Source organism: Globicephala melas, chromosome 15 (assembly GCF_963455315.2).
Source record: "Globicephala melas chromosome 15, mGloMel1.2, whole genome shotgun sequence".
NCBI classification, from domain to species: domain Eukaryota; kingdom Metazoa; phylum Chordata; class Mammalia; order Artiodactyla; family Delphinidae; genus Globicephala; species Globicephala melas.
The window spans coordinates 76578028-76605106 of NC_083328.1; the positions used below are offsets into that span (position 1 = coordinate 76578028).

General features: G+C 47.7%; 1 protein-coding gene across 3 annotated transcripts; it reads right to left on the minus strand.

The window, feature by feature from the left end:
* Nucleotides 1-10266: 10266 nt before the first annotated feature.
* Nucleotides 10267-26817, minus strand: SALL4 (spalt like transcription factor 4). Of its 3 annotated transcripts, none has more exons than XM_030839116.2 (4): nucleotides 26688-26817; nucleotides 15986-17005; nucleotides 13554-13834; nucleotides 10267-11049 (listed from the first exon to the last, which is right to left on the minus strand). In XM_030839116.2, the coding sequence occupies exons 1-4, from the start codon at nucleotides 26815-26817 to the stop codon at nucleotides 10630-10632; spliced, it is 1851 nt and encodes a 616-aa protein (XP_030694976.2). In that variant the 3' UTR covers nucleotides 10267-10629. The 3 variants fall into 3 exon arrangements, with proteins under 3 accessions (XP_030694976.2, XP_030694975.2, XP_030694973.2); XM_030839115.2 differs by having other exon boundaries at nucleotides 14669-17005; XM_030839113.2 differs by lacking the exon at nucleotides 26688-26817 and having other exon boundaries at nucleotides 14669-17147.
* Between the last annotated feature and the right edge of the window lie 262 nt (nucleotides 26818-27079).

The window sequence follows — 27079 nt, forward strand, 5'->3', positions numbered from 1 at the left end:
GGCCACGCGCCCCCCGCCCACGCCCCGCCGTGCGCGCGCGCGCCCGATCCCCGCCCCCAGCCGACACCACTTTCACGCGCACACACTGCCACGCTCCCTCGGCCTCCATCCTCTCACGTGCTCACCCTTGCACGTTCACACGCGACCCTCGCACACACACACGCACACTCATTCTCACCTGCTTACTCCGCACCAGCATCCGACCTTCACAATCACACACGTACACCTGCACGCACACACCCTGCTACACTCACGCCCATGAGTCACCTTTGTCCGCCCTGGATCTCAGGCCTCACACACGTGTGCCCCCAGGAATCACAGTCACACCGGGACCCACGCTCTACCTCACTCCGCTTTCCGAACTCCCTTACCCACCATCCTTCACCATCCCCTACCCTCACTCTCCCACCTGGACCCCTGAGATTCACAATCACAGCATGCACTTACGCACCTGCACACCCTCGTTCTCACACACACTCCTTCACCTACCTCTGGGGCTGACACACGTACCCTCTCAGTCACCCAGACCAACACGTGCACCTACATCCTCTCCTACAGTGTCCTGGATCCACTAACTTTCCAAGGACTCGATAAAATTTTAAGAACTGAAAGAAGATGAATAGTGGTGAAGGAAGGAGGGAAGGAAGTTAAAAATCCATATGTAATGAAAGAGCCTCAAAATGTAACGCCGTGTAAACTAACCTACGGCAACTAAAGGAAATTTTGAAGTAGCCACATCTAGTACATTTCATGCGGGATGCGGGTGCCTTTTGTTTGCGATGAACAAGGGCAAAGCCACCAAGTGTCTGTGTCTGGGGCCTTGGGTGAAGTGGATCCCAAACCAAGAAGTGTGACTTATCTCATGTTCCGATGAAGTTCCTCAAGAAAAGCATGTCATTAGACGTTGCTGCATGGCACCTTTGAAGGGAAAACAGCATTCTTTGGCTAACAGACCCGGTCTGCTTTGCGTCCCGTACCTAGGACAGTGCTAGGTGCACAGCGTGATACACGCACAGTCAACTCTCAGTAAAGGCTCATTGAGTGGAGGAAATGTAAACATCCTGACCCACCAATTATGGCATCAGAGGAGGCCCCACCCCCTCCCACCTGCTCCCCTAAGGTCCCCTCTCAAACCCCACCCACCTCAGACCCCTTTCTCCACTCCACTACCATAGAAGGTAACAGACAAAACCGAAGAGATTGTGGCCCTTTAATCCAAGTTCCCCCACACAGCTGGTGTTCAGTAAATGTGAGCTCTTGTTTTTTGGGGGGTTTTGTTTTGTTTTGTTTTTGCGGTACGCGGGCCTCTCACTGTTGTGGCCTCTCCCGTTGCGGAGCACAGGCTCCGGACGCGCAGGCTCAGCGGCCATGGCTCACGGGCCCAGCCGCTCCGCGGCATGTGGGATCTTCCCAGACGGAGGCATGAACCCGTGTCCCCTGCATTGGCAGGCGGACTCTCAACCACTGCGCCACCAGGGAAGCCCTGAGCTCTTCTCTTGTCTTGTTTTGTTTTGTTTTGTTTTCTGAGCTCTTGTTTTAATCGAGCACCTAAAACACACGTGGAGTCCCACATTTAATCCTCCCAGCCCTGCCAGCTGAGTCTAAATGGTCACACCCATTTCACAGGTGAGGAAACAGAAACTCAGAGTGGCCTGCACAAAGCAACGTGATTAGGAAGGAACTCAGCTGGGCTCCCAGGCCCGGTCTTTCCTGATCCAGAAGGCAGGAAAAATGCCCTCCAGTGACCAACGGATTCAGTTATCATGACATTTCCAGGTACCTATTAATCCTGATTCCAAATATCTTCCAGCTCCCTCTGCTCCTTGTGGAGCCCACCCGTGGCCACCCTTGTCAGGCTGTGCCCTCATTGTCTAGAATATGCAGTAATAATAGTGGCTCCCTCATCTGAGATCCTGTATCACTTCCACCATCTCCCAACTGTAGAACCAGAGGCAACTTACAAACTGCTGAGGCTCAGTTTCCTCATCTGTAAAATGGGGATAGTACCAGCCTCAGAGGATTGTTGGAAGGGTTAAATGGGCCAATCATGTACATAAAGCAATTCGAAGAGTGCATACGCAGAGGGAGAATGTGGGCAGTTCAGGATTGTTGGAAGAATTCAGGGCAATAATAGGAACATATAAAGCACTTAGTGCAGCGCATGCCACAAGGTCAATTCTCATCAAGGTTAGCTACTACAATTTCTCGTCCTCCTCCTACAATGAATATTATTTTTTTTCCTAACTAAAGAAAGAACACCACAGTGTTATCAAATGGTGGTCTCTGGACAAAAAGATTCTAGATAGATATTTGAAATATAATTCAGTCACTAGATTATTTTTTGTAGTAGTTAGTACAGAGAGCTCCATATCCCATCCCATACCCACCTTACCTCATATCCACCCCCACCCCAAACCCAGCAGTCTCCCGTATTAACATTTTGCATTACTGTGGTACATCCAAGTGGATCTTAAAATTTTATGTTTTGTCTATACTTTCTGCTTTTTCTCTAGTGAACAGGTAATCACTTTTACAATGTCTTTCTTTAAGTAAATACATTTTTAAAAGACCAAAGAGCCCCCTCAGTCTCCAAAGGTAATAACATTTTCATATGAAAAGAGGCGATTTTTATTGCCTTTGCATTTTCCAAATTTCTTTCAGTGCACTTTTATAATCAATACAGAAAACACTTTAAAAGACTCCCTTCCAGCAAGGCAATCCCTCAGGAAAGGAGGCACTTAAAGGCTTTTATCTCTTCTTGAGAGAGATCCAGATGCTTGCGTGAGATAGCAGAGAGCCTGTGGGGAGAGCAGCAGAGCTGGGGCAGTGATGGCATGAGGATGGGAGGAGGGGCCCAGCCTCCCTCTTCCGGGCCCAGCCCTGCCGCCTTCTCCCTGTGGTCCTAGGAATGGTCACCTCAGGTCCTGCTTTCTGAGGAGCAGCCCCTTTTGTGGCCCTTGACAGCCATCTCCATCCAAGGGCCCCATCCAAGAAGCCACTGACCCCTAGAAAGCTGGAGCAGAAAGATCTTTGACAGGTAAACCAACCTAGTCTAGCCTCTTGTTTCCAGAAATCAGAGAGACTGAGGCCCACAGAGGTCACCCAACCTCACCAACAGATGTTGGGCCCAGACCATAATCGATCTTGAGACTCAGTCCAGCCCACGCTGAACCCTCATTTTCACGGATCACCAAGCTGGCTGCAGCTGGTTACAGAGTGTTGGTGGTAAGAGGACATGAAGTCAGGGGCACTAATGGGTGAAACAGAGTCAGGGAAAACAGGAACAATGACTTAATGAAAATGTTTTGGGTAAACTCAGGCCGGGGAGAGAAGTTCTTTTGGTGCCTAGAATCTTCTCTCTGAATGAATTCTCTCTGAATGAATGCATTCGTTTAGGTAGTCCCTAAAACAGTTTCTCAGCCTCAGCACTACTGACATCAGGGCTGAATATTTCTTTACTGTGAGAGGCTGTCCTGTGCATTGTAAGATGGTTAGCAGCATCCCTCATCTCTATCCACTACATGCCAGTAGCAGCTCACCCCCTTCTCCCTGGTTGTGGCCTCCACTGATGTTTTCAGACACTGCAAAATGTCCCTGGAGGGCAAAACTGTCCCTAGTTGAGACCCACTGGGCTAGAATGTGATGTTAAATCATTTCTAAATCTCTAGTAAAACTGTGTCTCTAACACTAATCTTATCTCTCCCCCTTTTTGGGGAAAGAACTTTGTAAGTGCTTTCCACAAGCACCTATATCTAGCTAGGATTTAGTAACATTACTTTGTTTGTAGGGTACTGTTTTTACCTCCAAAAAGACAGAGGAAGTTTAGGGAAAACACCCCTGAACAATTCATTCAAGTCATCTTCACCAAGGACCTACAATATTCCAGGCCCTGGGGATACAGTGAAGAGACACACGATCCCTGCTGCCTAGGGCTGGGGGCTCTGCTGGTTCCTAGAGGTAAGAAAAGACTGGTCATCTTCAGCAAGATGACCAGATGACCCGTCTAGCACACTCTTCTGGGTTACCTGTGTCTTTCCTTGTCTTTGAGCTCTCTTACAACTCTCTAACTTGCAGAAAACCCAATAGTAACACAAACGATTCTTCTCCATAGAAATGCAAATGAACTTTGTCCAATGGAATGCAGTTGATTCTAGCCCTGTGGATACTGACCATTTTTTGCATCTTTCTGTAAATTCACTTCAACTTTCCTGATTGCCTGAAATTGGGGAGTTCTTTCAATTCTCCTTTCAATCAGTTGTAAAACTCTTGATACAATCTTAGACACATTCATTTTACATTTGTAGGAGTCCTGATTTTCCCCTTCTAAAATGTTATATTTCAACAGGATAGACAGAAAATAAACAAGCAAACATTTCAGAGAGTGCAAAATGCCGTGTGGATAACAGAACACGGCAATGTGAAAGAGATATTGTGCTTTTGTTTATCATTCTTTCTTGATAAAAAGTTGGCAACACTAAGCAATTCCCTTCTATTCCAGGTATATCTACAGCACTTACCACCAGAGAAGGTCATTAGTTTCACTGTTTTTAATTTAAGGACCCACAATTATCCCTTCAGGATAAAATAAACCTTCCTATCCTTTGTTCCATTCCTTGTCTTTAGAACACTGGTATTTCTTTCAACTGACTTCTTTCCTTAAAACAATAGATTGTTTACAAAGGGTGGGAGGGTGGGAAATGACAGGGGAGCTGAAGAGGGGAAGAAACACAAGTCCTCTGGGCTGTTCATTCTTCTCCCGGAAAGGTCACATATTTAGACCTTGAAGTGCAGAGCTTGACGCTTCTTTTAAACACCTTTGCCGGGTCTTACCTTAATACCACGACTGCAAAGTCCACTTCTGAGAGGTAAATTTACTTATCCTCATTTTGGCCTAGCTTAGCTAATTCTCCATTTTTCTTTTATTTAGAAATAGTTGGATTAAAACAAAAATAGTTGGAATTAGTCACAGAAAAGTGATAAGGAAGGACCTGGGGGTTTTTGGTGTTTTGTTTTTTTTAGGCAAAAGTCTTGAATTTCCCTGGATGCCAAGAGCAATAAACCCCTCGACCAAAAGCAGCTGCTGCTTTGAGCGCATTACGAGACTTTAATAACTTTGAGAGTTCACTCATTTTCTCTGAAGAGAAATGAGCATTCCTTATTTAGGCAGTTAATGATTTTGTTTGGAAACAAGAAAACAAAACTGGGGGAATAGCTAGGACTGAGAATAATTACTCCACAAGAAGTATATGCTTTCTCCACTGGAAAAAGTGCCCCTTTAAATGATTTACATGGTTACAGAATCCATAACATCAGTGGTGCCAAGGAGAGAAGAAAGTAAAGGTATGAATTAGCTGCTGTGGTGTTTAGGTCTCCGTCAAGACAAGGTCGGAGTCACAAGGTTAGCCAAATATAGCTCTGATGGATTCAGCATAGGCTCCCAATACCAAGAAAGGGCCTGGAGAGCCAGCAACGTTCTGCCATTTTGTAACTTCCAACCACACAAGCATCCAAATGTCCTGGGGTAATTTGTCGAAGGCGGTGGTGGAGAGGGGGTAAAGTGTACAGGTAGGAACCAATGAAATTGTAACTACTGCTGAAATACCATTACTCACGTATCTATATTTGAAGACACGCAGAAAACCCACCTTAGAAATTACCCCACCAGCCTACTCTTTTTTCACATTTTATTAATCAGAGAATGATGATGTATGTCATTTCATGCATGTCCCACGTGTTATGAGCTGCAAAGAACCACATCACCTTGAAGGTAAAGGAGCTGCCCACCGCCTGGGGGCTTCTGACCCACGTGACTTCCTTCCTCAGTCCCAAAAGATTGAACCAGGAGACTCCGCCTGATCCAGAGTTGGGACAAATCATACCCAACCAACTAGGATAGTGTTGATTTTCTGAACTAAACAGGAAATAGCGATGGCTAACTATTTTACACGTACTATGTCTCAGATTAGATGAGCATAAAAATGCATCACCTCCCCATTGTCTTATGAATCCAATATCATCCCCATTTTGCAGACAAGATATCCAAGGTTTCATGTTGTCTTGTCTTAGGGCAGGCACCCCGCCCAAGTGTTGAGCTGGGACATCTTGCCCAAATGAAGACCCAGTGTTCTCACGATGAACCCTTCTTTTCCCCCGATTTGAAATGTACCTGTTTCATCTAACTCCTCGCTGATTTTGTTTCTGGACTTTCTATGTATCCTGACGTAAGTTTCCTGTTTGGGCTCAGGGATCTGCTGAGTTGTAAACAACTGGAGTTACTTTTGAAACTATTGAAGGGCTTCCTGTCAATGTGCAGATTTTCAACACCTTCCGCGAGGTTAGGGTTTAGCTGAACTGTCACCTGACTCAGGGGCTCTTGGCCAAGTTCTGCCGCCATAAAGGTGCAACTTTTCCACCTGGAGGTGGGCCTCTCCCAAGCTTTCTCCAGGCCCTCTGCAAATGCACGTTCCTCATGCAACGCAACAAATCCTTTCCCAGAACACTTGTCTTTAAGCAGGTTCTGGGCGTGCCAACTGAAAGCAGAGGGCCAGCAGGAAAGGTGGAAGTTCTTTTTTTTTTTTTTTGCGGTACGCGGGCCTCTCACTGTTGTGGCCTCTCCCGTTGTGGAGCACAGGCTCCAGACACGCAGGCCCAGCGGCCATGGCTCACGGGCCTAGCCGCTCCGCAGCATGTGGGATCTTCCCGGACCGGGGCACGAACCCGCGTCCCCTGCATCGGCAGGCGGACTCTCAACCACTGCGCCACCAGGGAAGCCCGGAAGTTCTTTTTTTTCAGCTTTACTGAGATATAACTGACAACGGGAAGTTTATTCTTAAAGTCAAAAGCCTTTTGGGACTCCCTCAAATCGTCCATCAAGTATCAAAAACTGTTGTGAATACACAGAACCCACAGAGGAAGACACAACGCAGGCAGGTCTCAAGTTAAAAGAATACGTTCTATGGCAGCTGTACTGCTCACAACCTATTCTTCTGGCTTCAAAGATTAAGGCCGAGGGCTTCCCTGGTGGCACAGTGGTTGAGAGTCCGCCTGCCGATGCAGAGGACACGGGTTCGTGCCCCAGTCCGGGAAGATCCCACATGCCGCGGAGCGGCTTGGCCCGTGAGCCATGGCCGCTGGGCCTGCGCGTCCGGAGCCTGTGCTCCGCGACGGGAGAGGCCACAGCAGTGAGAGGCCCGCGTACCGCAAAAAAAAAAAAAAAAAAGATTAAGGCCGAGCAAACAGCCACACACACACATGCTTACGAAAACAACTGCAAACACACGTGGAAACATTCATAATCTTTGTCCTAGCAATCCCTCAAGGAGGAATTCACCCTGGAGTCAAGTGCAAGAAAAGTTAGACCACAAAGATGATCAAAACCAAAGTCTGGAGGAAACATAATTACTGTCCAGCAATAGCTGATTAAACATTTTTGTATTATTGCAGATATTTTAAAAGGATTAGCCAGAAATGTGCTTTACCTTGGAAAGATGTCTCTAATATGTGAGAGGAGAAAGCATATTTTCCACTTAAGTAAAACAATTCTCATACATTCGAATCTAGAAAGACATAAAACTTAGCTGTAGGGTAGTATCAATTGTGAGAAAGGATGAAAATTCTAAATACTTGGGACCAGGGCATATTAGTTTAGATCAGCAGTCCCCAACCTTTTTGGCACCAGGGACTGGTTTGGTGGAAGACAATTTTTCCACATACATGGGTGGGGGAAGGTTCAGGCGGTAATGCGAGGGGTGGGGGAAGGTTCAGGCGGTAACGCGAGCGATGGGCAGCGGCCGATGAAGCTTTGCTTGCTCACCTGTCACTCACCTCCTGCCGTGTGGCCCGGTTCCTAACAGGCCATGGATTGGTACCAGTCCACTGCCCAGGGATGGGGACCCCTGGTTTAGATCCCTCCATTTCAATTATCTAAACGATTGGGTTTATCTCGCTCTCAGTCAACAGAGTGGCTGCTTTACCCTAAATTTAGATGAGTTGAGGTCAAAGAACATCAAACCCCGGGGAGGAGGGCATCCACCTGCAAAGGAAGTTGACACGCAGAGCTCACATCAGGTCAAAGGCAATACGGACACAACTCCTAGACCTTTCCTGGATGTCAAGACTCCTTTCCAGGATGCTACGGTACCCACATCCATTACATAATGAGCCTGATGCTGTGTCTTGCAAAGACACAACACAGCACAAGAGGGTACTATGCCAGGAGGACATTACCATGGTCCTGCCCTTGTGTCTCTCCTCAAAGAGCACTTTTCCCACCACACTAAGATTCTTCCCTTGGAATTAAATCCCACCTCCTATGTGATTCTCAGCCCATCCCCCTCTAAGCAGCCAGCCTGTAAGTATGAGATGATTAAAATACTGTCTCTCTGGGAATTCCATGGCGGTCCAGTGGTTAGGGCTCTGCACTCCACTGCAGGGGGCACAGGTTCGATCTCTGGTCAGGGAACTAAGATCCCGCATGCAGTGTGGCATGGCCAAGAAAATCAGAAACAAAAACCAGAACCTGTCTCTCTGCCCAGTGACGTGTAACCAGGTATGGATGGGTTGAAATGTGGGATCATCTAGGGCCTGATAAATTTTCCACAGTTACAAGCGAACACAAGCAAAGTTCTCTAGAAGGAGAGGACTCTAATAAAATGCCTTAAAAAAGAAAGATACCAACCAGCAAGTAGTTAGCTGTGTGTGCTTGAGTAGTGGGTCAAGCATAGACGTAACCAGATGTGCAGCTTCTATTCCAGGACCTAGAGAGACCAAGGGAGCTGGAAACGATTGTCAGTTAAGGATTCTCAGGGTTGTTTTTTTTTAATTTTCTGGCTGCGCTGCGCAGCAGGTGGGGGTCTTAGTTCCCCCCACCAGGGATCGAACCCACATCCCCTGCATTTGAAGCGTGGAGTCTTAACCACTGGACCACCAGGGAAGTCCAGGATTCTCAAGTTTAGAGCAGAAACTACCAGAAAAACTTACATACACGCCTGGTGGTGAAAAAAAGAACCATCCAAAATTTATTCTCCAACAGACAGACAGCATCAGCAGGTAAAAACTACAGGGGTTTCTCCGTAGATCATACATTCACAAGGCATTATTAGCTTAACAAGTGAGAAAGCCTCTGGTGTATTTTCTGTAACAATATCCACTTCACAGTGTAAACAGGTACTATTATGTGTTCACTTACAATTCCAGAAGGAAAGGCACAACTTGGCAAAACAAAAAAAATTTTTTTTGGATCCTAAAGTCAGGTGCAATTACCGAGAGACAGACTTGAGAACAGTCACAATCCACTTTTCCACATAGAGGGGCAAAGACTTCACCCAGAAATGTGGGTCTTTCTTTCTCCTTCCTTGTTAAATCCTCAAGAGTAACGCTTCATCGTCTGCTTAATATCACATATACAAAAGGGGGATTAAGAAAAAAAGAATCACAACATGTTGAACTTCCAGCTGCTCCCACCAATACATCAACTCTTAGGTTTACGACAGGACCTAGGAACACTTCAGCGGTCATCAAATAAGAAAATAGAGACTATAGCTACAAAAATAACACATGAATGAGGTAGATAAATTAAAGCTTTCACATCCAGGACTTGCCTGTTCCAACTTGGTAGCCTTCATGCAATACTCAGAAAAAAAAAAATCTTCATAATTACTTGGCATAAGTCACAATCAAGGAACTTCTGGTACAAATTAGTATAAGAAGTTATTAGTGTATAATAAGACACACCCTTCCTGTGAGTTTGTTTCTTCAAGAACGGACACCCAGCTCTTCAGAGTAGGCACCGGTGAACTCAATTAGGTCACCTGAGATTCCCTGCTCAGGTGCTCACCTCTCCTGGTTTTAGGAAGAAGAAGGGCATCTGGAAAGCATAGGGAGGACACCTTGGCACTCTTGGGACTCCAACTGAACTGTATTTAAATAAGCAGCAACACACACACCGACTTTCTAAGGACTAAAATCTGTCCACTTGAGGGCATTCTACTTCAGGTTCCAAGGTTGAAAAAAAATTTGGAATTCTACAACCTCGGCTTTAAAAAAAAAAAAAAAGTACATTCAAAAAAGAAAAGAAAAATGGGTGCAGGGTTGGGAGAATACCAAACAGGTCCCTAAACAGACGACAGACCTTGTCCATTTACCCGCATACAGTCACCGCAGAAGTAAGTATACAGTCCCCACCCACCCCTCCCCCCACCCCCCAAACAGGCAAAGCAGTTGTCTTCTCCATGGTGGTTCAACACCTTCCAACTTGAAATAGGGGACAGTCTTTGGAAACAGTTACTCTAGGTTGTACAAAGGTTTTATGTATATAGTTTGTTGCAAGTAACAAAACTACTTTGCAAGACCCGCTTCTTTCCAAAATTAAAAAAAAAAATACTAGTCTATATTTGTTTTAGTATGAATTTTTTTTTTGATTTTTTTCTTTTTTGTTTGTTTGTTTTTGCAAAGCAGCATAGCAACATTGTGATTGTAGGATGTGCCTGAGGTTGTGGTCACAACTGTAAACATTATTTGCACATCAGGAAGAAAACTGGAGGAGATGGGGTCTTTAAGAAAAACAAACAAAAAAGGGACAGTTCTAGAGAGGTCACTGCGCTACTCCTTCGACGTGCATTCTCCTGTAGCTTAGCTGACGGCGATCTTGTTTTCCTCCAGGAAGTGAGGGAACTGGTGTTTGGGGACGCTGTCGGCAGCTCCTGGCTTCTCCACCTCGGCAGTGATGGCCGACTGGGAGCCATCCATCTTGGAGGTAGCGGTGTTATTCACCACGGAGCTGGCCCCCAGCGACACCGGGAGGGTGGGAATGCCACCACTCTGGATCACAGAGATTTCGTTGGTCTTCATGGCCAGACCACCATTGAGCATGGTGGTGTACTGATTCCACACAACAGGGTCCACGTTCACCGAAGGGGCCAGGATTTCCTTGGGAAATATCTCGGGGACCCTCTTTCCGTCCGTTCCTAATAGAGCCATGGTGTTCTCGATGGCCAGCTTCCTGCCACGGCGTGCCGAGCTATTGTTGGCCCCATGCGTCATATAATGGACCTGTGGGAAGAGGGACAGAAAGGTTTCCACCAAAACAGAGATGGGATTGCATGTGGGCAAACCAAAGTCAAGTCTGCCTATGGGTTTGGTCTATCTAAACTTATATTTAAAAATTAGATTTCATATTAAAAAAATCCAGATATTGGGCTTCCCTGGTGACGCAGTGGTTAAGAATCCGCCTGTCAATGCAGGAGATACGGGTTCCAGTCCTGGTCCGGGAAGATCCCACATGCCGCGGAGCAACTAAGCCCATGCGCCACAACTACTGAGCCTGCGCTCTGGAGCCCATGTGCCACAACTACTGAAGCCCATGCACCTAAAGTCTGTGCTCCGCCACAAGAGAAGCCACCGCAATGAGAAGCCTGCGCACCGCAACAAAGAGCAGGCCCTGCTCACCGCAACTAAAGAAAAGCCCTGGTGCAGCGACGAAGACCCAATGCACCCAAAATAAATAAATTTATTTTTTTAAAAAAATACAGATACCTATTCTCTTGGGGGGAGAAAAAAATCAGATCATCCGGCAACCATGGATCTACATTCCTGCCTAGAGGCAAGTAAGGGCAACCGAGGTGGGGAATACACACTCCAATTTTCCCCATACCACTGTTCACATGTACAGTTTTGTCAACACCTACTACATAGCAGTGTTGTTTCAAGTGCTAGGGTTACAACTTGTGAACACACAAACTTACACAGTTAACAAATGGTACGGAACTTAACACATACAGACACGGAGTACAAGTAAAACGGGAAAATCTATAAGACCAGTAGGTTACATCAATGTCAATATCCTGGTTATTATTTATTCTATAGTTGTGCAAAATTCTATCACTGGGAGAAACTAGCAAAGCGGGTAAGCATCTCTGTATGACTTCTCCCTCTGCATGAATCGACAATTACTTGAATAAAAATTTGAGTTAAAGGGCTTCCCTGGTGGCGCAGTAGTTGAGAGTCCGCCTGCCGATGCAGGGGACACGGGTTCGTGCTCCCGTCCAGGAAGATCCCACGTGCCGTGGAGCAGCTAGGCCCATGAGCCATGGCCGCTGAGTCTGCACGTCCGGAGCCTGTGCTCCGCAACAGGAGAGGCCACAACAGTGAGAGGCCCGCGTACCGCAAAAAAAAAAAAAAAAAGAAAATTTGAGTTAAAAAAATAATCTTTGAACAAAACAGACCCTGGCCTGATGGAGGTGACATCCTAAATACATAAGTGTGTCAACAAGAGTAATCACTGCTGTAGAGGAAAAATAAGCCTAGTTGGGAAGGTTACACGAGGCCACGGGGAATGAATGTTATTTCATCTATGGTAGCAGACAAAGCAAGGACTCTTCTGAAGAGGAAAGAGATCCTAGCACTTACTGCTGCTTCGACCTGGCCAGCCTCCTATCTGCAATTATGTTCCCGGTCTGGTTTTTGAGTTTTCAAATCCCTTTCTTTATAAAGAGCTGAAGAACGTGATGGGTCCTGGGTTTCAAGCATTCTCACATCACTTCACTGACATGCTTAGAAGTCAGCAGTTATCGCAGCGCGCTCAGACGTCACTTGCTCTTCATCACTCCAAGAAATTACTAAGATGTTCCTGGCATCACGTGAAACACTCATACAACTCAATTAATCTCCAAGCAACCCTGAGGTCATTACCATGATCCCCATGCCTGAGAAACCGAGGCACAGGAGCCACCTGCCCAAGCAGCTCCAAACCTTCCCCAGGTTGATTCCAAGGCCCCTGAATAAATTTACGCTTTGTATTTCTGGAAGTTGGGGTTACAGATTAAATTACTTCCATGTTCCTCCCCTGACATTTTTGCCACCTAGACTAAAATATTAAGAGAATATAGTTTTTTTAATAAGTACTTTTAATTTCTAAAATGACATGAGGTCTTCTAGGTCAACTTTAAGATGAAGTTTCAACCTTCATTCTCATTACAAAGAATTCAACTAGTCTACTCACTGGGGAGCTAGTTAGAGAAAAGAGGTCCAGAGGAACATGCCTGGAACAAAGTAGAGGCAGGACCATGAGGGAAACCCAGGTTTCCCATCCTGTGTCCTTACACAGGCCACTTTCGATCCTTACATGGGACAGTCTCCCAGGTAATATCTTAGGTGGAACCAACTTATCCTAACAATAGACACACGACATTCTTTGGAAGAACCCAGCTGTTCAGTTTCAAAGAAAGGCCAATAAACCTGGAGACTTTCTTCCTTTAACTCCAGTGGCACTATATCTATGTTTAACTCGTGGTATTTATTTCAACCTAGCAGGCCAGGAAAACAAAAACCAACGTACAGGGTGGTCATCAAGTCTGAAAGCACAGGCAAACCCGTAAAGGATTTATCGACACTACATTACAAGACAAACAGCATCTGTGTTTCCAGACCTGAACGATTTCACGCAGGCACTGACTACAATGAGAATCCCAACTTCAGAGATGCTGTAATGTGAGAAAGTCTGCTTCTTCTTTTTTCTGTTTTTTCCTTTTTGACTGCACTGCGAGGCTTGAACTCACCTTCAAGTTGCCTTTGGTGGTAAAAGCTCGCCCACAAATGTTGCACACGAAAGGCTTCTCCCCGGTGTGAGTCCGCTCGTGAATCTGAAGCGCGCTGGCAGATGAGAAGTTCTTCCCGCACCTTGTGCAGCCGTGCTGCTTGGCCTGTCGTCGGGGCTGGATGGCGAGCAAAGGTGTCACGCCTGGGGACATGGTCACGGGACCAACGAATGCACCAGGAACTTCGACTTTGACATAGGCTGGCTGGGCTCGGATAAATGTCGGTGGGCCAGTGCTCCGACCTGGCGTGCACAGAAAAAAAAAACCCAAATTATCATCCTACAGTCATTCATTCTTCAATCCAAAAAGAAAGGAGCTTTGACCACAACTGCCCCACCGTTTGACAGCCTGCGAATAGCGTTCAGGAAACTGACACCTTGCAAGCAGCTTTCCTTTTACTTGTTTATCTGCACGGAGAATGACTCCAGCACTTCAGAGGTTACTATTTTGGCTTTAAAGGTATCAGCAACAGTCACAGGCAATGCAATTCCAAGTCCAAATTCCTGCATTCAGCTACCTTTATAAAGTAAGCCCTGACACTATCTTTCTGATTCTACGATGTTGCTATTCCCCCATTTTTGCCATTAATGCCGTCAGTAGGCACCCCATTTATATGGGGTGCTTTTAAAATAGGTTAGATTCTTTTCTCTCCCTCAGGAGTTATTAATTTGTGAACGTTACATAAGGGAGTGAGATTTCAGAATCAAGGAACTATGGCTTATCTCACTGGCCAAAGAGCAGTGCCCACTTTCTCAAATACTCTTCTACTGGAGCATTTAGTTAGGATCACCCATGTTGCCCTCACAGGGCTGAAACACAAAAATAAAAACCCACCAAAAGTAAGTACGCTGTCCACACCCAGCTTGCAAGAACCGTCGTAAATAAAAGCATGTCTCTACTACGACAGAGGTAGTTATTATTGCCCTCTATCCAGAAGTACCCACAGAAAGGCTAATCGCCCTACAGGGGAGCTATTTCACATATACCACACTCTCCATTTGTCAAGTTCAACCCAGGTTCCTTTTGGATGACTCTGTGCCCAGAATGGACCTAAGTTAAATCCAAAGCTCTATCACCTTCCGTCTCAGTGCGGCTGTTCTCGGAGCTGTCCACTTTGCCACCGGTATCAGGAGACTTGGACTTGACACTCTCCGCTTGGCTATTGGCTGGGGAGACTGCCTGGAAGGACGTGGTCTCCAGGACATCTGGACTTCGGCTCGGATACTCCTGGTCCCCCATCACCGAGGAGGAAGAGTCGTTGGTCAAGCCATCACTCTCCACGGAACCATTTTCTCGGCTGCTCTGTCGCTGCAGGACAAGACCAGTGAGACCCGTCTTCCCCTGGGCATCTAGGGAAGCCACCGAGGCCAGCCCTAGAGTAGGTGATGCTGAGTGGATGCTGGGAAGGGGCATGGGGACCTTCGAGGAGCTGCCAGGGACCTCCTGGGAGCAGACTTCGTCTACATCGATGCTTTCGACATCATCAGGACAGACAACGTTTGTGCTGCCATTTTCACCGACCATCATTGGCTCGGGACCCGCAAAGTCACAGGGATTCTCCGGCAGAGGCGTGTTGGGAATCTGACCGCCCATGTGCATCCGAATATGCTGCTGCAGCATGACCGCGTTGGTAAACTTCTTCTGGCAGATGGGGCACGAGTGCTGCGTCTTTATGGACGTGTTGGTCCGGTGCACCCCGAGGTGCGTCTTCAGGTTGCCTTTGGTGGAGAAGGCTCGACCACAGATCTTACACTGGAACGGCCTCTCCCCAGTGTGGGTGCGGTAATGCATCTTGAGGGAACTTTGGCAGCTTAAGACACGGTGGCATATGAGACATTCGTTGGGGTCGGTGGTGGCCTTGTCGATGTTCTCCACCAGCTGCTGCAATTTCAGGGTCTCTGACCCCGGCTCGGGTGTCCCACTCCCTTGGAAGCCACCAACCCTCGGGGAGTTATGGTTGGGCCCCACCCCAGGTAGGATGCATCCATCCTCACTTTCCGGAGAAGGCCCAGGCTGCAGGTCGCTGGGCAACGGGCCACCCATGAGGTCCTTGGAGTTAGTCCCCGAAGAGAGATTCTGAGATAGCCCTACATTGGGGGTCCCCGTCGCAAGGACGGGTTTGTTGTCTAAGGAGAGCCCGGACTCATCTACGGGGACAGGGCCAGAGAGCACGTAGGGAAGGCCACTGCCTGCCGCCATCTTGTCGTGGAACTCGGCAAACAGCTGCGGGTTTGCCTTCACCTGGGGATGCCGATGAAAGTGCACCTTGAGGTTGCCCTTGGTGGTGAAGCGGTGACCGCAGACAGAACACACGAAGGGTCTCTCTCCGGTGTGGGAGCGGAGGTGGATCTGCAAGGAGCTATCAGTCCCAAAAACCTTGCTACAGTACTTACACTTGTGCTTGTAGAGGACCTCGTCCTTGGGTTTGACATCTACCGGGGAGACACTCGGTGGCTTCCCTTTCCCTTTCTTGGACGGGTCTAACGCCACCGTGGAGAAGGGGCTCTGGAAGAGCACAGAGCCTGGGGCCTGAGGTAGCAACGCCCCCGGGAGACGCGACAGGACGTTGGGGAGCACCCGGGTCCCATCTGGCTTCAGGGCGAAGGGCGTCAGCCCTGGGGACACGGAGCTGGCAGCAGAAGGGATGCTGGTGTGAGGTAGCTTGGCTGGCTTCAAGGTGTCCAGGGGCAAAGCCGGGCTCCCCGCCTTCTGGCTGAGCAGAGCCACAGCCGCCGAAACCTGCTGGGACACGTGGCCGCCCAGCGTCTTCAGGGAGTCAGCTCCGGCCACGCCGCTGGAGTGGAGGGCGTGGGAGGCCCACAGGTTCACCTGCACGCGGATCTGCTCCGTGAGCTGGATTTGCTGGAGCTGCTGCTGCTGCAGACACAGGATCTGCTCGAGGACCCAGGGGATGCTGCTGGCGCTGGGCAGCGGGGCTGGGGGCGCGTCTGCGCCCCGCTGGTTCACGGCCACCTTGGTGCCCCGTAGGGCTTGAAGCGTGACGTTGGTGTTGGCCACTTTGCCTTTGGGTAAATAGCTTATGTCCTGGGGTGTGGGTGGCAGGGCGGCCTCCGTCTTTAAGTACACGATGGACTCTGCCCCCGGCTTCTCCCTCGCGTCCCCTGAGCTGCCACCGTCCTCTCTGTGACCGTCCTTCCTGCTTGGGCTGCGTGGCTGGTGGCTCAGCACAGCCCCGGAGAAGTCTTCTGAAGGCACCGGCCCCTCGCTGTCGTTCATGATGAGGACAGGTGGATTTTTAGTGCAATTCTTCTTATGGTCTAAGAACTCCGAAAAACTGAAGAACTCGGCACAGCATTTCTCACAGATGTGAGTCTCCTCCCGCCGAGGCCTCTTTATCCCTGCTCCGTCCACGTTCACGTCATCGCCACTCCCTGGGGGGTTCATTGGAGTACCTGTGACAAGAGAGAAAAAGCTAAGAACTCTACCCAAGAAAGGATGTGGGGCGATTTCTTGGGAAAAACCACAGCTCACAGTCCAGAGGTCTTCGTGATCTGTGTCCCAACACGCACAAAACTGTGTAAGGGAACAAGGCATCCCAAGAGTCTCAAATGAACCAATCACTTAGGTAGTGGGGGTCAAATCATAACCCCCCAAAATGTCCAACCCTAACCCCTGCACCTGTGCCAGCGACCTTCTTTGGGGCAGGGGGGGAAATCTTTGCAGTTGTAATTAGGGTGGGTCCCAAGCCCAGTATCTGGTGTCCTTAAGGAGAAAAGAAAGGGACATGAGACAGAAGAAGGCCACGTGAAGCCAAGGCAGGAGTTACGTGGCTTTTATAAGCCAAGGACGGCTGGAAGCCAACAAAAGGTAGGGAGGAGGTCTGGTACAGACTCACCCTCAGAGGCTCCAAAAGGAACCCTGCAACTCCTAAATGTCAGCTGTCCACCCTCCAGAACTGTGGGAATAAATCTGTCTTAAACCATCTAGTCTGTGCCAACTTATTAAGGCAGCCCTGGGAAACGCATACAATTCATTAAAATAATCCCCTTGGAGCTCTGGCCCTCACCCAGCTGAGAGCTGGCTTGAAAGGCAAATGGATCTCATGCCACCATAAAATGATGTTGGAAACCTGCTCAATTCATGGCCGCTCATCTCCATCCTGGGCCCATCGAAAGTGAAATTGCAGTTAAGTCACTCATTCAGACAATGTGGTAAGTGTACCTTCCCACCAGGGACAATGAAAGTTTAAAGGTGCTAAAAATTAATAAGAAAAAACACACTGAAAAAAAAGGAAAGATTGCATGTCCAAGAAAAAAAACTTCACTGACCTTCCTGATTACGAAAAACCTACAGAAATGTCTTAACAGGCCATTAAAGGATTAATAAGCCATTAAACAAAGAAAGAAGCCCAAGAAAGGAAGGAAGGGATGGGAATGATGGATTTTATTCCTCACCTTCCGTTTGCAACTTCTACTCTGTTACACAAAAGTCAACCAACCATCCTATTCTGGGTAGTTCTATTCCTGAAAATGAGTGGTCCCTGGACTTCTTTTGCAGTTGGGTCCTATTTCCTTCACAGTGACTGCTAGTCTGCACGTCACAATGCCTGTCGGGGGACTGTGCTTTTTAGCCAGATGCCCGAGTCCTGGCGGGTGGAGAACCTCTAAGCTACTTTATTTTTCTCATTTCCTGCCTCGCCTATTATTATGTACACCTTACCACTGAGAAGTCATATAGGCACACCTCAGACCCAGCAACTCCAGGTGCGCAGATCCAAACCACAGACATTTGCACACGCATACAAAGATCCATGGAGAGGACTTCCCTGGTGGCGCAGTGGTTAAGAATCCACCTGCCAGCACAGGGGACACGGGCCGGGAAGATCCCACATGCCGCAGAGCAACGAAGCCCGTGCGCCACAACTACTGAAGGCTGCGCTCCACAACTACTGAAGGCTGCGCTCCACAACAGGAGAAGCCACCACAACAAGTAGCCCCCGCTCGCTGCAACTAGAGAAAGCCTGCGTGCGGCAACAAAGACCCAACACAGCCAAATATAAATAAATAAACTTATTTTTTAAAAAAAATCCATGGAGGAAGAGGGATATTTTTAACAGAAATGTTTAGAGCCACAAAAGAGGGGGGAAAAAAAAGGTAAATTTTGGTTTACCCACAGTACAAAAACGATGCAGCATTTCCGTACGTCCTGACGTGGAGACAGAAGTTAGGTGGAAGTAGATTACAGAATAGTTTGTAAGGTGTGACCATTTTTGTTTAAAACGAATCCTATTTGAAATGTACAAATGCATGGGGGTAAGGCCAGGCAGTATCCACTTATCTTTTAAATAAAATGATCACTTTGTAAAGCCAACTAACCCATTTTGCCTCAATTCCTTGGGTGATTACATTTCCCAACAGCATGGGTTTTTGACTGAGGAGTCAGTCAACGATTTGGGGAGGGGCTGATCTTGCAACAAAGTGTATTTCTCTCGAGAAAGATCTATACTTTCCATCAGATTTTCAAACACTGGTTCTTTTACATTTCCATAGCACGGCCTTAATAAATTGACTTAATTTTTCCTAATTTCAGACTAAATAATCATCAGAAGTTCTGCAAGGTGTATGCGGGTCAGGGGTAAGCCAAGAGAAAGCAAACGGGTCAGGATCAATCCATGGAAAACAGGTTTGATGTGGTGGGCTTACCCCTCAGGATTTCTATTAAATGTGCAAAATCGTGACAACCACGTAAGTTAGGTGCCTGTGTTAAGTGATGTGATTAACTTAACAAATGTTTGTCGAGTGCTGACTGTGACCCTGGCACCATCCTATGACCTGAAAGTGCAGATACCGTACGTATTCAGTTAACATCAGTTTCTCCACCTTTTCTATTTCCGCGGCTTATCTGGTTACCTGGGCAACTAGGGCTGCGGAACACAATAAGCCTTGTACCAGTCATTTAAAGCCTCACTCGTTTAACAAGACTTCTCGCCTCCTACTGAGTACAAGGCAGGGGCTAAGGGGGTGATAAAAAGATGAGCAGCCTAAGAGCCTCCTGTAGTCCAGACTAGAACCTCCAGGTGCCCTGGGCTCCACACTATACCCATCCAACCCTATTTAACATCAGCCCCATTTACAGATAAGAAAAACAGACTTGGATGTAATGTGACTTATACCCAAGGCAACACAACGAAAAATCTAGTCATAGGTAACTTTTGAGCACTTACTATGTACCAGGTGTAATTTACATGTTATTAACAACTCTTGAGGTAGAGACTATTATATTTAACAGAGGGGGAAACTGAGGCACAGAGGACATTAACTTCCCCAAGGTAGGGCATGTGGTAAACTGCGGAGCCAACGTTAAAACCAAGGCACGCAGGACCCAGACCGTCCCCTTGAACTCTTCCTTGATACCCTTCCTCCTAAGCATATGTTTCTTCTGTTGAGACTGGCAACTATCTTTCCTCTCACAGAAACCCCAGGAGGAACAGGAAAGCTTGAGGGGTCAGGTTTGGACGTGTGGGGAGGTTTACTTAGGACACAATACACCCCTGCTACTTCCGTGTGGAGTGTAGCAGGTAGGTACCTCCTTCCTTCCCGCTCCACAACTGCTCCAAAGCAATAAAATTTCCAAGAATCAAGTTAAATATATTCATCAATTCCCAGAATCCTTAAGATAGTATCTATTGGTACACTTTCCCAAGACTTCTAATGCGGTGTTTGCCGGGGTGTGTTGTTAAACGGGCACAATCTTTCTGGAAGTGCAATTTTGGCAATTATGTGTCAAGAACTTTAGAAGTAGAACTTAAAGAGTTTCTCTTGGGAGGGAAATACACCAGTAGGCTGGTGCCTATAAATACATACAACTTCTTCAGAGCACAGTCCACCAACATCATCATTTTAGTGCAATTCTCCTTCCACCCAGCAATTCCCTTGTTAGGAGTTTACTTTCTGTGATACCAGGATACAGGTTTCATAGTAACAAACAGCCTAAACAAAAAAGGATGCACTCTGGTCCGTCAGTACGGTTCTGATTGAATAAATCAGGGTACACGAAAAGGATGACTGCTTTGTAGCCAAGAGGAAAAAAAGTTTAGAGAACAGGATGTATAGAGAACATGCTCCGCCCTCTTTGTGTCTGGGGATAAAGATATAAGTATGTACGTGGGAAACTTTTGAAATAATAGATACTGTGGCTGGTCCCTGCCTCTTGGAGCACAGGCCTGGGGTGGAAGAGAAACTTCAAAATGTATATACTTTTGGGACTTGCCTGGCAGTGCAGTGGTTAAGACTCCACACTTCCAATGCAGGGGATGCAGGTTTGATCCCTGGTCAGGGAGGCACATGCCGTGCAGTGTGACCACAGAAAAAAAATAAATCAATGTATACACTTCTGTACTTTGGCTTCTTTTTAATTAGCATGTTACACCCCTTTTCTCAGCCATTCTACTTCTGGAAATCTCTAACAAAGCTCATGTACAAATGCTTGTTAAGGGCCAAAGCAAAACTACTACCATCCTCCACAAACTGCAACAAAGCACTCACTTCAGACTCCTATACCTTAACTCACTTATCTTCGTAGCCACGTAAACAAGCATCTTTGTTCCCAATTCGCAAACATGGAAACTAAGGCTTAGAAATAACTGCCTCAAGGTGCCGTGCTGGTAAAACACAAGGGCAGGGATTATAGCCTTAAATACTATTGAAGAGAACTGAAGCTAGTGGCCTGATTTATAATTGTTTCTTCTAGAGCAGTTTCTTGAACTTTTTTTCATTTTACCCCTCTAGGAAGGCTTTTGAAGCTTTTTTTTCCTACTCACCGCCCCCCCCACCAAATTTTAATACCACCAATATATTATATTATCTGTTTATGCACTATGGTCCTTTGGAAGGCCACAAACCACTGTAACATCAATAAACATTTTTGCCCCACCCCAAAAAAAAACCAATTTTCACCCCCTTGGGGACAATATTCCCTTACTGACAATGCAGGTTTTAAAGGAGATAACTCTTTAAACTGGGGCTGATGAAATTAGACAGGGAAAAAAAGATGGCAACCTTATTTTCACTCAGCTGAATTAAAACTTAACATTTCTTTCAATTATGAGCGTGGGGAACATACCTCAGCGGTATTTGCAGAACCCATGCCTATGTCATCAACAGAAAGCAGGTATTTTCCTATGATGTCAATGCGGTTGCATTACTGGAAATTCTGGTTACCTGACTGACTGCTAGATCTCCTTTGTGTTCATAAAGAAGCCCATGTTACTTTTACTGAGTGTTATCTCAACGCAATTTATTTCCTTGGTATTTCTATGTATCTTATTGTATGCATTTAAATACATTCTGATGAGAAGGGGTGAATGTGGCACAAAAAAGGTTAAGCTCCCTGCCCTAGAAGGATCCAACAGTTCCCAAGAGTGATTTACAACCTGAATACCAGCTTGCCTGCACTGTATACACAGGCTTGCCTCTTCTGTAGCCTACAAGCAATACCGGCAACATCCCACTTGAGTCTTCAAACAGCAGGAGCTCTGTTTGCTGGTGCAGTAAAAAGTACTTCGACATTCAGACCACCACTGGCAAATACTGAAAGCGTATTTGCCAAAGAGTAAGACGACTCTGTTATGAACAATTGCTGGGTATGCTTAAGTTAACCCTTCCCAAAAGGAAAAAGCAAAGTTCAGAGGGATTACACAGCAACTAGATCTTCCACCCTTCCACCCCACCCCCACTCCGAATTTTAGGAATGTTATCTCTCAGCATCTAGTTATCCAATAAGTTGGAAGAATGCAGTAAACCCAGCAGGGGGCTTAGATTCAATCCCTGCCAAATGGATAGAAAATACTCTTACTATTGTATAGGAAGAAAGCTCATCTGCCAGAGGCCAATCAAATTCTGGAGCCAGTGAAAATGCTTAAGAAACAAACCTGTGTATCTCGAGAAAAGCATTATGCCTCAAGCTTATCTTCCCCCCCCCATTCCTATATTAAAAGAATGGCAATGAGCAGATTATCTAGAGTCCATAAACATCTTCTACCCCACCCCCACCAGCAGGATAACTGCTTACCAAAAAACAAAAGGAAATTGAGATGTCCTTAAGTACTGAACCAGTTCAAAGAAACTGGTTTACCAGTTTAATTTTACATCTGAATTCAGCAATCCCGGGAAACACTTAAGGAACAAGCCCTTAACTCAATTTGTAGGTGGCAAATTAGAGCAGCAATTAACTTTCTATTTAATTAAGGTACAAAAAAAATTTGTTCCAAATGGTCTTGGATCAAAATTCAAGTCTGCTGAAAAGGAAGAAGTAAAAGAATCAAAGTTTCTTTGTGCTATAAGGTGTGCGAGCTCTGCTATTTACGCTGTAGAGATACGTCCCATATCGCCTCAACTGGAGCTCATCTTTTAAGCAATTTGTAAACTCCATGAAGGCAGGAGCTTTTGCTGCCTCCTTCCCCAGATCCCCCTAGAACAAAGCCTGACATAGACTTGAAATCTAGAAGAAAAAAAATAGATGGCAACGATCAGAGATGCAGTTCTTACATGAATTTAGAGCTTTTAAAATTTTTAGATGCTTTTTTAAACAATCAAAAGCACAATAGGTTAAGGATGATGAAAAAGGGAATATCTTGAACTCTTCCCATCATTTTTTCCAGGGCAGTAAAGCCCAGAGCACCAAATGCAAACTCTGCTTTATTTTCGACTTGCTTCCCAGGACCTCTTATTCTAAAGCCTGCAGAGGCACATCTCAAAAATTAAAAGGGAGGAGGAGAGAGAACACTCAACCAGCTGAACACTCACCATAGCTCCCTCATCTGATAGAAAATCCCATCCCATAACCAACTCTTCTAAAACCACGATAAACACAGCTTCTTGGATTCAGAGCAAGGCTCAAATCAAACAGGACAAGGCAACCCTGGGCAAGCCATTGCAACCAGGAGTTCAAGTTTCCTCTAAAATGAGTAAAAATGAGGATTACAGATAATGTCGTTGAGGTCCCCAGCCTGGTGTCTGGCACACAGTAGGCTACAGATAAAACTGCAGAATTATCTCAAATTGGCAGTTCAGTGCCGTCTTGGCACAATAAAAAACAAAACATTGTTATTTTGAACAAAATTAATTACTGATCACGTTTCCAGCACACAGTGGGTCTCATATAGTGGAAACTATCTAAATAAACAGCATGCTTCATCTCCATGGTACACAGGAAGAACCCAAAAGCTCAGAAATCAAGGTTACACAGCTGAAAGTCATACAACCAGATTGGAATGCACACCTCACTGTAAAATCTTACCAAAACCTAACTTCATTTAAAAAGAGGAAGCATTAACTCTATCCCTCCCTCCCAAGATGGCTCCCCAACTCCCCACCGTGAGGAAGGCTGCAGAGGCTTGAAGGACCAACTAGCACTGACTTGTGCAATTTCTTTTTGACGGAACAAAAGCGGTGTGGGCAGGTTGTAGCCCCTTTCAGAAACTCAGATGGAAACACAGAAAGTCAGCCTGCAACATTAACTAACGCTTCGATCAACAAGATTTCCCTCTCCCTCTATTAAAATATAAGCTCCCAAGTGCCCTATTCTCAGAATCCTTACCGCCAATGTAGGTCATTTCAGTTTAGAAACTGGGGCTAGGCAGTTATTTGAAATTTGGGAATCTTAATCGTTGATGGCTGTAATCCAGTTTAGCACAAAGGGCATTTGAAACTCTTTTGAGAAAATGCTAATTTTCCTGTATGTAGCCTGAGTCCCCTGACCACCTGCAGATTTTCTGATCTAATTTTTTGCCGTACTTCATTTTCCTCCCTCAAAAAGTACATTCTTTATAAGTGGGTCTCAAATTGGCTTTGCAAAATAAGACCAGTCTAAACTGGATTTTTAAAATGATACATACAGGCCGCTCAAATACAAAATGCGTCAGTTAAAATGTACTACTTGGGAAAACTACCTTCTGTCCCATCGTGGCAACTGGGGGACTCTGCGAACACATTCGAGGATCGAAGAATTCTTTCCAAGAATTCCAAAGACTTGGCAAAGAAAACCCGGCACAGCCAGGGATAGCTCAAGCAACCGACTGGAGTCCCTAGCCTAGCCCAGCCCAGCGCTCTCCATCCCCCTGCCCCAGCCTGTCCCACCCATCAGGTGTGAGCCGGTACCTGCGAAGGGACCCGCCTCTCAGCAAAGGGCGAGGTTCCAGGCTGGGCCTCCAGGGGGCGCCCGCGCGCAGCTCGGCCGTCCACTCCAACCCAAGCGATCAATAGCAACTCCCCCTCCCAAATCGTGGAGGGAGCGCACAGCCAAGGCCCGCGATCCTAACCAGCTCGGGTTAACTGATTGCAAACTCCAGCTAGCGTTAATTTAAGAAGCTCCCCCTAAGGTGCCAAACACCACCAAAAGCTCACTTCAGCGCGCCCACCCAAAATGAAGCGGGTAGGGGGAAGGGGAGGTCAGAGCAGGACCAGGGGAGGGGTCAGAGCCAGGAGCTCGCCCCTCCTCTCGGGAGGAAGCGGGCGGGCAGAGGGTTAACCCTTTTGTTCCAGGTGGGCCAGGCAACGAAGCCTCTCCATTCTCCCCCGCACTCCCCCTCCCAAGGCACAAAGAGAGTACACCCTCCTCCGACCTTGGGTGCACGCTGCCCTGACCATCGGACGCCCGAAAACGCACAGCCGCCCCCTCGGTCAAGCAGATCTCTTTAATTTGCCCTGAAAAAATGTTATTTGAGGGGAAATAGGGATTTACATTATATTATAAATTTAGGAAATTTACCACATTCCCTCCCCTAATAAAAGGTACGGTAACCAAAACGTAGCAACCGTTTTCCCATCGGAGTTGTAGCTCGGAGTCGGGTTGCCGCGCACACCCCCCTCACGGGCTGGGAAATTAGAAAGCAGGCGGCGAGAGGACAGAAGCCACCAACAAGGCCCAAGAGGACGTTAAAAACGCCCCCTCCCCCCACGCGTACGCGAAAAACTTATCAGGCGACAATTTGGCGGGCCAGGACGGAGGGGAGATAGTGGGAAATCGACTGGCTCCTAAAGCCCCCTGGGTTACATGATTAGGAAGAGAGGAGTTTGCTTGGCCGCTCCCGACCGGGCTGGGGGTCCAGAACTCCTCCAGACCCTCAAGATGCGCAGCGCGGAAGCGTGGGCCGGGTCAGCCCCCGGAGCTCGCCCTGGCCACGACCGCCCAGTCCTGGCCCGACCTCTCCCCTCTGGCCCCCGGGGCGCGCGTTTGGAAAGCCGGGCGCCCTAGAAAAGGCACGCAAAACGCCAGACTGGTGCACTCCAGCGGGGCTGCTGTGCGCCCACGACCCCCGCCCCTGGGGGCCCACACCCCTCCCGCAGGCCGCGGTTTATTTTTAGGAAGTCGGAAATCAAAGATGGCTGGAGGTCAGGCCCCGAAAGGTTAGGGCGAAGATCGGCAGGCGGCGTAGCCCCGGGAGAAAAGAGGAGAACCAAAAAAGAAATTTTTTTAAAAAAGGAAAATACTGTGCTCTTCTCCTCCACCTCTTCGGGCCCTCCAATCCCCTCCGCAGCGCTGGTGGCCCGCACCCCAGCTCCTGGGGGTGGGGAGAGGTCGCCCCCCCTCCCCCCTCTTGGCCCGGGAGGGGCGCGTGCAACAGATCGTCCTCCCCCGGGAGGTCTTCCTAGGGTGCGCCCCTTCCCCAGCCTCCTACAAAGACCCTAACGGGTGAGGGAAAGAGTGGGGACCCCCGGGGTCTTTCTTTTAAAAAGCAGCGCCAGGGAGGGAGGAGGGGAGCCTAAGTTACAAGTGGGGGGGAGGCTACTAGTGAGGGGAGTGGAACCAATTACGAGAGGGGCAGAGGACAAGGAGAAGGGAACATTTCAGGAACGAGGGACACAGGAGAGGCTGGGGGTCAATTTTACAATAAGAGCGAGACCTGGGGGTGAAACTTACACAAGAGGGGAGAAGCGATAAAAGGGGAGAAGTGTAAAATTAACGAGGGTGGGGGTGGGGAATGAGGCTGCCGCTCTCCTCTGGAACTGAGCCCCCAGATCTCGGTTCCACAGTCTGCGGTGGAAGCCGTTGGCTCCCCAAAGTCCGCGCCTTCGAGGGTCCCGCGAACGTCCCGGAAACTGCCCGCCCGGGGCGTGCGCCCCCAGCCCCACTCACCCGGCTCCCCCGCCGCCGGCGCCGCTGCGGCCGCATCTGCAAACTCCGGGGCCGGCTGCTGCGGCTGCTGCTCGCCCTGGTCCTCCTCCGAGTTGATGTGTTGGGGTTTCGCCTGCTTGCGCCTCGACATGGTGCGAGCATCGGGGCGCCTGGAGAGCCGCGGTTATTTGCCCACTCCGCCACAAATTCCTGGAGTTGGGAAATTTACCCCCCTTCGGCCGGAACGCGCATGTCCCAGTAATTATTATTATCAATAATGCATTGCGATTTATCATGAGCCCTGACAGCTGATTGGCCTGGGTCCAAGACCTCAGAGATCATTTAAATAAGACCTCATTGATCAGGGAGGGGCGAGGCATTCTGGGCTTTGTAGTCCGGCCCTACAAGCGACA

What these genes read in the sequence shown, in the direction of transcription:
- SALL4 (XM_030839113.2), bottom strand. Translation starts at nt 17,147, where the DNA reads ATGCCTTGTTCCCTTACACAGTTTTGTGCGTGTTGGGACACAGATCAC. An exon ending in CAGCCGCACTGAGACGGAAG is followed by an intron (nt 13,835 to 14,668) that starts GTGATAGAGCTT and finishes TGTGCACGCCAG; the next exon opens with GTCGGAGCACTGGCCCACCG. An exon ending in CCACCAAAGGCAACTTGAAG is followed by an intron (nt 11,050 to 13,553) that starts GTGAGTTCAAGC and finishes CTCTTCCCACAG; the next exon opens with GTCCATTATATGACGCATGG.